Source organism: Triticum aestivum, chromosome 7D (genome assembly GCF_018294505.1).
Source record: "Triticum aestivum cultivar Chinese Spring chromosome 7D, IWGSC CS RefSeq v2.1, whole genome shotgun sequence".
Lineage (NCBI taxonomy): Eukaryota > Viridiplantae > Streptophyta > Magnoliopsida > Poales > Poaceae > Triticum > Triticum aestivum.
The window spans coordinates 56,750,267-56,763,227 of record NC_057814.1 but is presented as its reverse complement, the minus strand read 5'-3'; the positions used below and the strand labels follow the sequence as shown (position 1 = coordinate 56,763,227).

The 12,961-nt window shown below is 48.5% G+C and overlaps 1 protein-coding gene across 1 annotated transcript; it reads right to left on the bottom strand.

The window, feature by feature from the left end:
* Positions 1–9,244: 9,244 nt before the first annotated feature.
* On the bottom strand, positions 9,245–11,188 carry LOC123170781 (uncharacterized). The gene is made up of 4 exons (XM_044588543.1): positions 11,025–11,188; positions 10,679–10,839; positions 9,725–10,293; positions 9,245–9,618 (listed from the first exon to the last, which is right to left on the bottom strand). Exons 1-4 carry the CDS (start codon positions 11,186–11,188, stop codon positions 9,406–9,408), a joined length of 1,107 nt encoding a protein of 368 aa, XP_044444478.1. The 3' UTR covers positions 9,245–9,405.
* Between the last annotated feature and the right edge of the window lie 1,773 nt (positions 11,189–12,961).

Below are 12,961 nucleotides of genomic sequence, written 5' to 3'. Positions count from 1 at the left end.
GTTACGGACCCAGTCCGTGTAATTGCTACCATCATCTTTCAACTTTGCTTTCTCAAGAAACGCATTAAAATTCAACGGAACAACAGCACGGGCCATCTATCTACAATTAACATAGACAAGCAAAATACTATCAGGTACTAAGTTCATGATAAATTCAAGTTCAGTTAATCATATTACTTAAGAACTCCCACTTAGATAGACATCCCTCTAATCCTCTAAGTGATCACGTGATCCATATCAACTAAACCATGTCCGATCATCACGTGAGATGGAGTAGTTTCAATGGTGAACATCACTATGTTGATCATATCTACTATATGATTCACGCTCGACCTTTCGGTCTCCGTGTTCCGAGGCCATATCTGTTATATGCTAGGCTCGTCAAGTTTAACCTGAGTATTCCGCGTGTGCAACTGTTTTGCACCCGTTGTATTTGAACGTAGAGCCTATCACACCCGATCATCACGTGGTGTCTCAGCACGAAGAACTTTCGCAACGGTGCATACTCAGGGAGAACACTTATACTTTGATAATTTAGTGAAGGATCATCTTATAATGCTACCGTCAAACAAAGCAAGATAAGATGCATAAAGGATTAACATCACATGAAATCAATATAAGTGATATGATATGGCCATCATCATCTTGTGCTTGTGATCTCCATCTCCGTAGCACCGTGCTTGTGATCTCCATCTCCGAAGCACCGTCATGATCACCATCGTCACCGGCGCGACACCTTGATCTCCATCGTAGCATCGTTGTCGTCTCGCCAACTTATTGCTTTTACGACTATCGCTACCGCTTAGTGATAAAGTAAAAGTATTACATGGCGATTGCATCTCATACAATAAAGCGACAACCATATGGCTCCTGCCAGTTGCCGATAACTCGGTTACAAAACATGATCATCTCATACAACACATTATATCACATCATGTCTTGACCATATCACATCACAACATGCCCTGCAAAAACAAGTTAGACGTCCTCTACTTTGTTGTTGCATATTTTACGTGGCTGCTACGGGCTTAGCAAGAACCGTTCTTACCTACGCATCAAAACCACAACGATAGTTTGTCAAGTTGGTGCTGTTTTAACCTTCGCAAGGACCGGGCGTAGCCACACTCGGTTCAACTAAAGTGAGAGAGACAGACACCCGCCGGTCACCTTTAAGCAACGAGTGCTCGCAACGGTGAAACCAGTCTCGCGTAAGCGTACGCGTAATGTCGGTCCGGGCCGCTTCATCTCACAATACCGCTGAACCAAAGTATGACATGCTGGTAAGCAGTATGACTTATATCGCCCACAACTCACTTGTGTTCTACTCGTGCATAGCATCAACGCATAAAACCAGGCTCGGATGCCACTGTTGGGGAACGTAGTAATTTCAAAAAAATTCCTACGCACACGCAAGATCATGGTGATGCATAGCAACGAGAGGGGAGAGTGTTGTCCACGTACCCTCGTAGACCGACAGCGGAAGCGTTATCACAACGCGGTTGATGTAGTCGTACGTCTTCACGATCCGACCGATCAAGTACCGAACGTACGGCACCTCCGAGTTCTACACACGTTCAGCTCGATGACGTCCCTCGAACTCCGATCCAGCCGAGTGTTGAGGGAGAGTTTCGTCAGCACGACGGCGTGGTGACGATGATGATGTTCCACCGACGCAGGGCTTCGCCTAAGCTCCGCAACGGTATTATCGAGGTGTAATATGGTGGAGGGGGGCACCGCACACGGCTAAGAGATCTCAAGGATCAATTGTTGTGTCTCTGGGGTGCCCCCTGCCCCCGTATATAAAGGAGCAAGGGGGAGGCAGCCGGCCAAGGGAGAGGCGCGCCATAGGGGGGAGTCCTACTCCCACCGGGAGTAGGACTCCTCCTTTCCTTGTGGGAGTAGGAGAAGGGAAGGGGGAAGGAGAAAGAAGGAAGGGTGCGCCCCCCCTTCCCTAGTCCAATTCGGACCAGACCATGGGGAGGGGTGCGGCCACCTTTTGAGGCCTTTCTCTCCTTTCCCGTATGGCCCATTAAGGCCCAATACGAATTCCCGTAACTCTCCGGTACTCCGAAAAATACCCGAATCACTCGGAACCTTTCCGAAGTCCGAATATAGTCGTCCAATATATCGATTTTTACGTCTCGACCATTTCGAGACTCCTCGTCATATCCCCGATCTCATCCGGGACTCCGAACTCCTTCGGTACATCAAAACTCAATAAAACTGTCATCGTAACGTTAAGCGTGCGGACCCTACGGGTTCGAGAACTATGTAGACATGACCGAGACACGTCTCCGGTCAATAACCAATAGCGGGACCTGGATGCCCATATTGGCTCCCACATATTCTACGAAGATCTTTATCGGTCAGACCGCATAACAACATACGTTGTTCCCTTTGTCACCGGTATGTTACTTGCCCGAGATTTGATCGTCGGTATCTCGATACCTAGTTCAATCTCGTTACCGGCAAGTCTCTTTACTCGTTCCGTAACACATCATCCCGCAACTAACTCATTAGTCACAATGCTTGCAAGGCTTATAGTGATGTGCATTACCGAGTGGGCCCAGAGATACCTCTCCGACAATTGGAGTGACAAATCCTAATCTCGAAATACGCCAACCCAACAAGTACCTTTGGAGACACCTGTAGAGCACCTTTATAATCACCCATTTACGTTGTGACGTTTGGTAGCACACAAAGTGTTCCTCCGGTAAACGGGAGTTGCATAATCTCATAGTCATAGGAACATGTATAAGTCATGAAGAAAGCAATAGCAACATACTAAACGATCGAGTGCTAAGCTAACGGAATGGGTCAAGTCAATCACGTCATTCTCCTAATGAGGTGATCTCGTTAATCAAATGAAAACTTATGTCTATGGCTAGGAAACATAACCATCTTTGATTAACGAGCTAGTCAAGTAGAGGCATACTAGTGACACTCTGTTTGTCTATATATTCACACATGTATTATGTTTCCGGTTAATACAATTCTAGCATGAATAATAAACATTTATCATGATACAAGGAAATAAATAATACTTTATTATTGCCTCTAGGGCATATTTCCTTCACGTGTATCTGGCACGGACGATCGAGTATGCGGTCCAAGCTGGATGGTCCCTCACTGTTCCTTTTATAAGGTTTCTTTCGCTGGCCAGACTTGGAGCCACTGAATCCGGCGTGAACTGCAGTGTCATCGGTGTTATCGCCATTACTTTGGCGTTTGTGTCTATTGCGCCGGGTCTTGCCGGTGCTGTTTTTGGCCTTGGAGGGGCCTGCCTCGTTGGCTATGTTTTTACTACGAGCCAGCCAACTATCTTCACCCGCGCAAAAGCGGGTCATGAGTGCCGTGAGGGCTGCCATAGACTTCGGCTTTTCTTGGCCGAGGTGGCGGGCGAGGCATTCGTCACGGATGCTATGTTTAAAGGACTCTAGGGCCTCGGCATCCGGACAGTCAACTATTTCGTTCTTCTTGGTTAGGAACCTAGTCCAGAATTTTCTGGCTGATTCTCCAGGCTGTTGGACTATGTGACTTAGGTCATCGGCGTCTGGTGGCCGGACATAAGTACCTTGGAAGTTGTCAAGAAAAGCTTCTTCCGAGTTCTCCCAGCTGCCGATGGAATTTTCAGGCAGGCTGTTTAACCAGTGTCTAGCTGGCCCTTTGAGCTTTAGTGGGAGGTATTTGATGGCGTGGAGGTCGTCTCCACGGGCCATATGAATGTGGAGAATAAAGTCCTCGATCCATACTGCGGGATCGGTTGTTCCGTCGTATGATTAAATATTGACAGGCTTGAACCCCTCGGGGAATTCATGACCCATTACTTCGTCTGTGAAGCAAAGAGGGTGTGCGACGCCTCTATATCGGGCCGCGTCGCGGCGCACCTCTGATGAAGTCCGCCTACGGTTATCGGCCCGGGCGTGACTAGGTTTGTCACGTCCGAATAGGTAGCCGTCACCGCGAGTCGAAAAGCTTCCTCGCGATCCGTAGATTGATCTGGTGTGTCCTGTTCTACTGTCCAGGTCCTGCCGAAGGTCGTATGTATAGTCCCGAGCTGTTTTGTCTCTGTTTTTACGAGGCGGTGGGGCGGGCTGCTGTTCGGCCTGAGTTGCCGTTTTATCCCGACCGCGGGGTGGTCGGTCCGCCGCACTATCCCGACCGCGTGGTGGTCGTTCCGTATTGCGCGAGGGAGGTATGGGCTCCGGCGCCTCCACATCGAACTGAGGTAGCAGTCTGCATTTCGGGTAACTCTTGGCTGGGCGCTTGAGGCCGTATTCTTCGGCTGCCAGGACATTAGTCCATCTGTCAATGAGTAGGTCCTGACCAGCTTGAAGATGCTGCTGCTTTTTCTTCAGGCTTCTTGAAGTAGCTATTAGCTGGCGCTTGAAGCGCTCCTGCTCGAGGGGTGCCTCAGGCACGATGAAATCCTCGTTGCCGAGGCTCTCCTCATCCTTGGAGAGTGGACGGTAACTATCGTCATCCGGGTCATTGGGCATGGCCTGTTTATCAAGGTTAACTTGCTCGTTGTCTTGTTCCTCCTGTTCGGATGTTACTCCCCTAGGGTCTTCATTGTTTTCGGCGTCGTCCGGAGTACTATTTTCTCCGGTGCCAGTGTTGCTATCTTTTGAGCGACGTGACTTCGAACGGCATTTAGGGCGCCGGCGCTTGGACTGTGTCTCAGAAGGTTTATTCGCAACTGGATCTTCTTTGTCATCGTTGCTAGCCTTTTTAGGTGTGTCAACCATGTACACATCGTACGAAGAGGTGGCCGTCCAACGTCCAGTGAATGGCGGGTCTTGGCCTTGCTCCTTGTCAGCATCGTCGTCCATACCGTCGATGTCTTCGGAGCCATAATCAAGCACGTCGGTTAAGTCCTCGACAGTGGCTATGAAGTGGGTGGCGGGTGGGAAGCGAAATTCTCCATCATCAGCCTCTAGTTCGAACCGGACATAGTTCGGCTATGATCCCCCGCCAAGGATAGGTTTTTTTAATGAATTTAGAACATCGCCCAAGGGCGAGTGTTGGAAGACGTCTGCGGCGCTGAACTCGAAGATCGATGACCGATCCAGCTCGGTGTCCGCAGGCGTACGCGGTTCGGAACATATAGCCGGAAACGAGTTCGGAATTCTGTCGACGCAGATATTGCAAGGTGCTGAGTCTGTGTGCGCCTCCAACGCCGCGGATTCCATGGCTCCGGATGGTGCAACCTGCTCCGGATCTAAGGCCATAGAAGTTACAGGAACCATCTCCTGAATATGGTCCGATGACAGATTTAAGTCATGTTCATCGAAGCGAGGGGGAGCGATCGCCGTGGTCTCAAATCCGTTGAAGATCAAGTCTCCACGGATATCCGCGACGTAGTTTAAGCTTCCGAATCTGACCTGGTGGCCAGGGGCGTAGCTATCGATCCGCTCCAGATGGCCAAGCGAGTTTGCCCGCAGTACGAAGCCGCCGAATATGAAAATTTGTCCGGGGAGGAAGGTTCCTCCTTGGACAACGTCACTATCGATGATTGAAGGGGCCATCGAACCTTTCGTCGACGGCACAGTGGAACTCTCAATGAAAGCACCAATGTCGGTGTCAAAACCGGCGGATCTCGGGTAGGGGGTCCCGAACTGTGCGTCTAAGGTCGATGGTTACAGGAGACGGGGGACACGATGTTTACCCAGGTTCGGGCCCTCTCTATGGAGGTAATACCCTATTTCCCGCTTGATTGATCTTGATGAATATGAGTATTACAAGAGTTGATCTACCACGAGATCGTAATGGCTAAACCCTAGAAGCCTAGCCTGTATGACTATGGTAATGAGTATATCCTTTCCGGACTAACCCCTCCGGTTTATATAGACCCCGGGGGGATCTAGGGTTACATAGAGTCGGTTACATAGAAAGGAATCTTCATAGTTGATCGCCAAGCTTGCCTTCCACGCCAAGGAAAGTCCAATCCGGACACGGGTACAGTCTTCGGCCTTCATGTCTTCACAGCCCACCAGTCCGGCCCATTGATAATAGGCCGGACGCCCGAGGACCCCTTAGTCCAGGACTCCCTCACCTTCCATCTTGGCAGTACAAGAAAAACTGAGCAGCCAACTCTTGCCGCTTTGCATGCATTGCTGGCAACTCCAGAGCTTTACCAAAAAATTGAGCATGGCATCTACAGGTTACAAACAAATGAGCAAGATTCAGTTAGATAACCACTGATAGAAGCATGTGAGTGCAAAAAAATTGATAACCACTGATAGAAGCATGTGAGTGCAAAAAAATTGACAACTGAAATTCAGTTAGATAACAACAATCTGAATGGAGTACAACATTGATGTTATTTCAGGATTAATAAAGATGGAGCAGCAGCAATCTGAATGGAGTACTTGATGGACAACTGAAATTGACACAAAGCAAGATTCTCTCAGTGCACAACATTCAGTGTCAATTGAATTTCCATGATTATATGTAGCTAGGTGTTCTCTAGTTACCAAAATGAACAAGGAGTACTTTTAATCTCTACTTTTCTCTTTCTTGTTTTTTTTGCTTTTTTTCTAGGATTCTTCATGGTTTTCTTGTTATGATTATATGCTCACCATTCATCTTTATTGAGTTTGATGAGATCAGACAGGAGCACACAATTATGGATTTGAATTTGATGCCGGAAGAGGAGGACGAAGCTCAAGAAGAAGAACAAGCTCAGCAGGGTGACGCTATTGATTTGGACTTGATGCCGGAAGATGAGGACGAAGCTCAACAAGAAGAACAAGCTCAACATGGTGACGCTATTGATTTGAACTTGATGCCAGAAGATGAGGACGAAGCTCAACAGGGTGACGCTATTGATTTGAACTTGATGCTGGAAGATGAGGATGAAGACATTGAATTGAATTGGTTTCCTGAAGAGGAAGAAGCTCAAGAGGCACAAGAAGATGCAGAATTGGAAGAAGCTCAAGAGGCACAAGAAGATGCAGAATTGGAAGAAGCTCAAGATGCACAAGAAGCTGCAGAAGTACAAGAAGCTGATGCACATGGCAATCCAAGAGGGAAGAACTTGACAGACAAGGAGAGACATGGTGTTTACTTTGCTCTGCGAGTAATCGAGCTTAGAGATGGACAGGTTCACGTGTATGACAAGGTGCTCATTGCGACTATGTTGAATGTTCACCTGCGAACAGTTACAAGAATACGGAATCTAGCCAAACGACAACTTGCAGCAGGCCAAGAAGTTGATGTTTCAAGCAAGAAGAACAAAAGTGGTAGGAAGAGAAAAGAACTAGATCTGTCGAGAACAGCCACAATCCCTTTGAACAAAAGAAGAACAATCCGTTCTCTAGCAAGGTGTTTAGGTGTGCCCCGATCAACCCTACATGACAGATTTCAATTGCAAGAGCTGAAACGCATCACAAGCACCATCAAACCCACCCTCAAGCCACAGAACAAGATAGCGAGACTAAAGTTCTGCCTATCCATGATGGATGAAAGATGGATATCAAGTCCTTGGCCCAGTTTCAAGCCAATGACAAATATGGTCCACCTCTATGAGAAATGGTATGACATGACCCGAGTGAAGAGTAGCTACTACGTACTGCCTGGAGAAGAAGAACCAAATCAAACTGTTCACAATACTCATAGCATTGGGAAGGTAATGTTTCTAACAGCTGTGGCCAAACCTCGCTACAATGACGATGGGGAGATGACATTTGATGGAAAGTTGGCATTTGGCCGTTCGTGGTACAGACCGAGGCACAACGAACAAGCCAGAACAGAGATAGGGGGACAATAGAGTTGAGGCCGGTCAAAGTTACTAGACCTGTGTGCAGAGATTACCTGATCAATAAAGTAATCCCTGCCATTCAAGACAAATGGCCTGACGGTGACGAGGACACAAGGATCTTAATTCAACAAGATAATGCAACACCGCATGTCCTCCCCAATGATGCTGGTTTTCTAGAAGTCGTGGCACAGATTTAGCCAAATTGGAAACATTATTTGGAATTCTTCTTCTTCTACTCTTGCTAGCAGTGAGCAGTGAGATGGGAAGACAGATTATCTTCTTAGTTGAAAGCATTTTATTCACATAGTCCTAAAATTTATAAGCTGAAAATACAAGCTTCTTCTACTAATTCCTTAAACTTTGATCATCAATCCAAAGAATACACTATGATCAATCCAGAGAATCATCAAAGTTGTTCCTAAACTGAAGATTAGTCCTAGTCTGAACATGTCACAACATTTCTGTCAAAACCTCAGACTTGACAATAAATCTCAGATTATTTAGGAACACACTATTAACTGAATTTACACTAAGATTTCTTGTTAACTGAATTTACACTAAGATTTCTCACTCCATTACATAATTCTGATTGTTAACTGAATTTACAGAATAATAATTTCATTTGCATAATTACAGTGAAGTTTCAGTAACTACAGTAACTGAATTTACAGTAAGATTTCTCACTCCATTACTCTGCTATTAACTGTATTATTCTGCTGTTAACAATCAGAATTGACACTATATTATTCAGTGAAGTTGATCAGTGCTGGGATGCTAACACCACAAGAAAGCATGCATGCCATGTTCAGGCTTCTTTTTCTTAGTGCATATAGAAGTGGCAACTAATCACCACGAAATGGAGTGCATAGGTTCAGACTTGAAGCATGCATTTTCCATACATAAGTTCAGACTTGAAGCACGAAAATGTACTCCTGTAGGTTAGCAGGAAGAGCTTACATATGATCCATATAGCAAGGGTGACTTGACGCCATTTCGAAGACCTCGCCGTACTTCTTCTTCTTAATTATTTGAATTCTTCTTCTGCTTAATTATTTGAAATAATTTGAATTATTCTTATTCTTATTCTTAATTATTTGAATTAATTTGGATTTATTTGTATTAACTTGGAATTATTTGAATTAGCTAGATTTATTTGAATCCATCTAGTCATCTTGCCACCATACAAAAAGACACATACTTTCACCACAAAAGACCCCAAAGTAGACAATGATACTGTAGTTAACATAACTAGGCATAGCAAGGCAGGGAGCAATGCTCTTCAACTCACCACACGAACTGAACTTTACTCAAACTGAATACTGTACTGAGCACTGAATGAGCAATAAAGGCACACAATTTAGAGAGCAAAAAATTGAACATTTCAGGATAAAAAACTGAAGATTTCTGAACACTTCTGAATGAACATTTGTTATGATAAGATTTACTATTTCTCTTTAGCAAAGACTTAATAGACAAATTCAGTTTTTAGGAAAGACAAGATTTACTTATTCAGTGAACATTCAAAGTCTGAACATTTCTAAATCTATTGAAGAATGAAGGAGGAGTACAAATTATTCAGGTGTGGTTCTGTTCCTTTTTTCAGTTTCAGCAGAACATTTATGTTTCTGTTCCTTTTTTCAGTTTCAGCAAAACATTGTTTCTGCAAAATGTTTCAGTAGAGCCTGACTGAATGAAAGAAGTAGAACATCTATCTCAACTATACAAAATTCAAGAAGACCAAAAATCAGTAGAACTTGACTGAATGAAAATTTTCTCATAGCTGCTTTTGCTTGTACAGAGAGAGGGTACTCCGGGAAGAACATGGGCCGGTCGGGGATCCCCGTGCGCTGCAGCATCTGCTCGCCCCCAACATAACAAGACCAGAATCAACAGAAGCAAACCACGGAGTTGCTGGCCAAAATAATTTCAAACAAAATGAAAGCTGACAAGGGAGGAGAGGACCTGCGTCATGTTGTTCTGCTTCTTGATGAGGGAGGTGAGGAGGGGCCTGAAGAGCGGGGACTCGAGGAGCATACCCAGTACGCCTTGGCGGCGAACGGAACCCCCTTCCTCCTCCTTTGCGGACTGGCGCACGGCCGAGGCGGCGACCGGCGCGTAGGCCCACGCGCACCCGAGGTGGCGCAAGCGCAGCGCGAGACACTGCTGCTTGCCCCGTGCCTCCTCCGGCGTCGGGGGAAACGAGGAGGAGGTGTCGCCGCCGCGCGCAAGCAGGAGACGCAGCGGGAGGAAGAAGAAACGACTTTGGGGGTGAAAGAGGGGAGATTTGGGAGGCAGGCAAGAGGTGGGGGGGGGGGGGGGGGGGGGGGGCAGTGGAGCTGCGCGAGGCAGGAGGGAGCGGTGGCGTAGGCATCCCCGGCGGCGGAGGAGGACGCGCGGGAGAGCAGGGGAGCAGCACGGCGAAGCTGAGCGGGGGAGCTCCGGCGTCGATGCGCCCGTGTCGGAGCGGCGGGCTGCGTCGATTGGAGAAGACGAGGAGTGCGGGTTGTGTCGGGAGTTTGGGGAGGGGTTTTCTGCAAAAACGCCACGGTGACAACCTTTTCCGGCACGAGATAATAGACATCTTTCCCTAATAATAAAGGCAACTGTTACAAATCATTCGGATTCATCCAAAATTAAGCTGCCTTCTTAGCCGTTCGATTAAACGCTCCGCAGCCGTAGGATGAGGCAGCTCCCCAGAGCAGCACAACGCAGCAGCTCTCATGGCAGTAGCTCCCATGGCAGCACTGCGCAGCACCGACGGCACCCGGCGGCGCTTCACTTCAACCCCTGCCGGAGCTCCGACGACCCCCACTGCGCTTCACTGCAGCTCCGGCGACGCTTCATTGGAACCCTGGTGGCGCTTCAACGACCCTCGCGATGCTTCATTGCAACACCGATGATGTTTCGCTGCAGCACCAACACCGGCGGGGTGGTGCTCCATCGCAGGTCCGCAGCACCTCGACGCCGCAGGCGAAGCTTCACTGCAGCACCACCACCACGCGGCGGTGCTCCATCGTAGCACCGGCTGCCCCGTCGAAGCTCCACTGCAGCACCCGATGGCCACCGGTGAAGCTTCACTGCAGCCAATGTTTTAAATAGCGGGCTATGGCATATAGCGGCAACCCTTAAAAACAGCTATAGCTGGGTTATAGCGGGCTATAGCGAGGCTATAACGGCGAATTGTACATGAAATCATTTAGCGGCAACATGCTCAAACAGCTATAGCAGAGCTATAGCGGGGCTATAGCCGGCTATTTAAAACTATGCTGCAGCGCAGTGCGATCGCGACGAGGTGTTGCGACGAAGCATGACGGCGGCCGCGGATGCGGGGGCGACGGAGATGTTGCGACGCAGCACGTGGGTGGCGACGGCGGACCTTGCAGCAGCAGCGGCACTGATGCACGCGGTGATCGGAGGGGTCGCCATCGTCCGCTGGCTTGTGGTTGGTTGCTGGGGAAATTGAATCGAGAGGGAGGGGAAGAGAAGGTTGTGCTGGAGCATGGAGTTTGTTGAGAGAGAGAAAGAGAGAGATGAGGATAAGGCAGCGCTCGGGAAGAAAGAGAGAAAACGATAGGACGAGGTTCTCTCCCGTGAAGAGACAAGCGGTGGTGGTCCCTCATAGGAACACATGCCAAGCATCGGAGGCGTCTTGCATTGCGATAGAATCATCCGATTGTTTTTTATCGTTTTTTCTAATAATAAAGCACTGATTGACTCCGCCGGATTCACCGTCGTGTAACTTTTGCAAAGAAGTCCTTAAGTATTATGGAAATAAACCCGTTGTCCACTATAGGCCGACCATAAGTGAAAAAAGGTCTCATATGCAGCCCCATCATTGACATCGCTATCGCGCATGAGAAGACTAGGGTTCCCTCTGCCCCGCCGCCACACCCCCATCCTCCTCTCCCCGGTTTCACCGACGCCGGCGTGCTACCATCTTCCTCCTCTCCCTCTCCGGCGCGCTCTACCCACCACCGCCGCGCCACAGACCACATGCTCCTCATGATGCGCCGCACGCGGGCGGCCATGTCTCGCCTGACCGTCCGCCCACACGCCTCCTCCTTTGGGGTCTGGCGAGCGCATCGGCGGCCACAACGAATTGGCACGTGTGCGGCAGTTGGGGAACGTAGTAATTCAAAAAAATTCCTACGATCACGCAACGAGAGGGGAGAGTGTGTCCACGTACCCTCGTAGACCGAAAGCGGAAGCATTATGTTAACACGGTTGATGTAGTCGAACGTCTTCATGATCCAACTGATCCAAGTACCGAATGTACGGCACCTCCGTGTTAAGCACACGTTCAGCACGATGACATCCCTAGAGCTCTTGATCCAGTAGAGGGTCGAGGGAGAGTTCCGTCAGCACGACGACGTGGCAACGGTGTTGGTGATGTGATCTGTGCAGGGCTTCGCCTAAGCACTACGACAATATGACCGAGGTGGTAAACTGTGGAGGGGGGCAACGCACACGGCTAAAGAACAATTGATGTGTCTTTGGGGTGCCCCCCTCCCCCGTATATAAAGTGGGGAGGAGGACGTGTCCGGCCAAGGTGGGCGCGCCAAGGGGGGAGTCCTACTTGGACTCCCAGTCTAAGTAGGATTCGCCCCCCTCCTTCCTTCCAACGGAGAGGGGAAAGGGCAAAGGGAGAGAGAGGGAGAAGGAAAGAGGGGGGCCGCACCCCCTCCCCTTGTCCAATTCGGATTGGGCAAGGGGGGGGGGCGTGCGCCTCCTCCCGTGGCCTGCCTCCTCTCCTCCACTATGGCCCAATAGGCCCATTAACTTTCCCAGGGGGTTCCGGTAACGTCCTGGTACTCCGAAAAATCCCCGATCTTCTTCGAAACCATTCCGGTGTACGTATATAACCTTCCAATATATCAATCTTTACCTCTCAACCATTTCGATACTCCTCTTCGTGTCCGTGATCTCATCCGGGACTCTGAACAAACTTCGGTCACCAAACACATAACTCATAATATAAATCGTCATCGAACGTTAAGCGTGCGGACCCTACGGGTTCGAGAACTATGTAGACATGACCGAGACACATCTCCGTTCAATAACCAATAGCGGAACCTGGATGCTCATATTGGCTCCTACATATTCTACGAAGATCTTTATCGGTCAAATGACATAACAACATACGTTATTCCCTTTGTCATCGGTATGTTACTTGCCCGAGATTCGATCGTCGATATCATC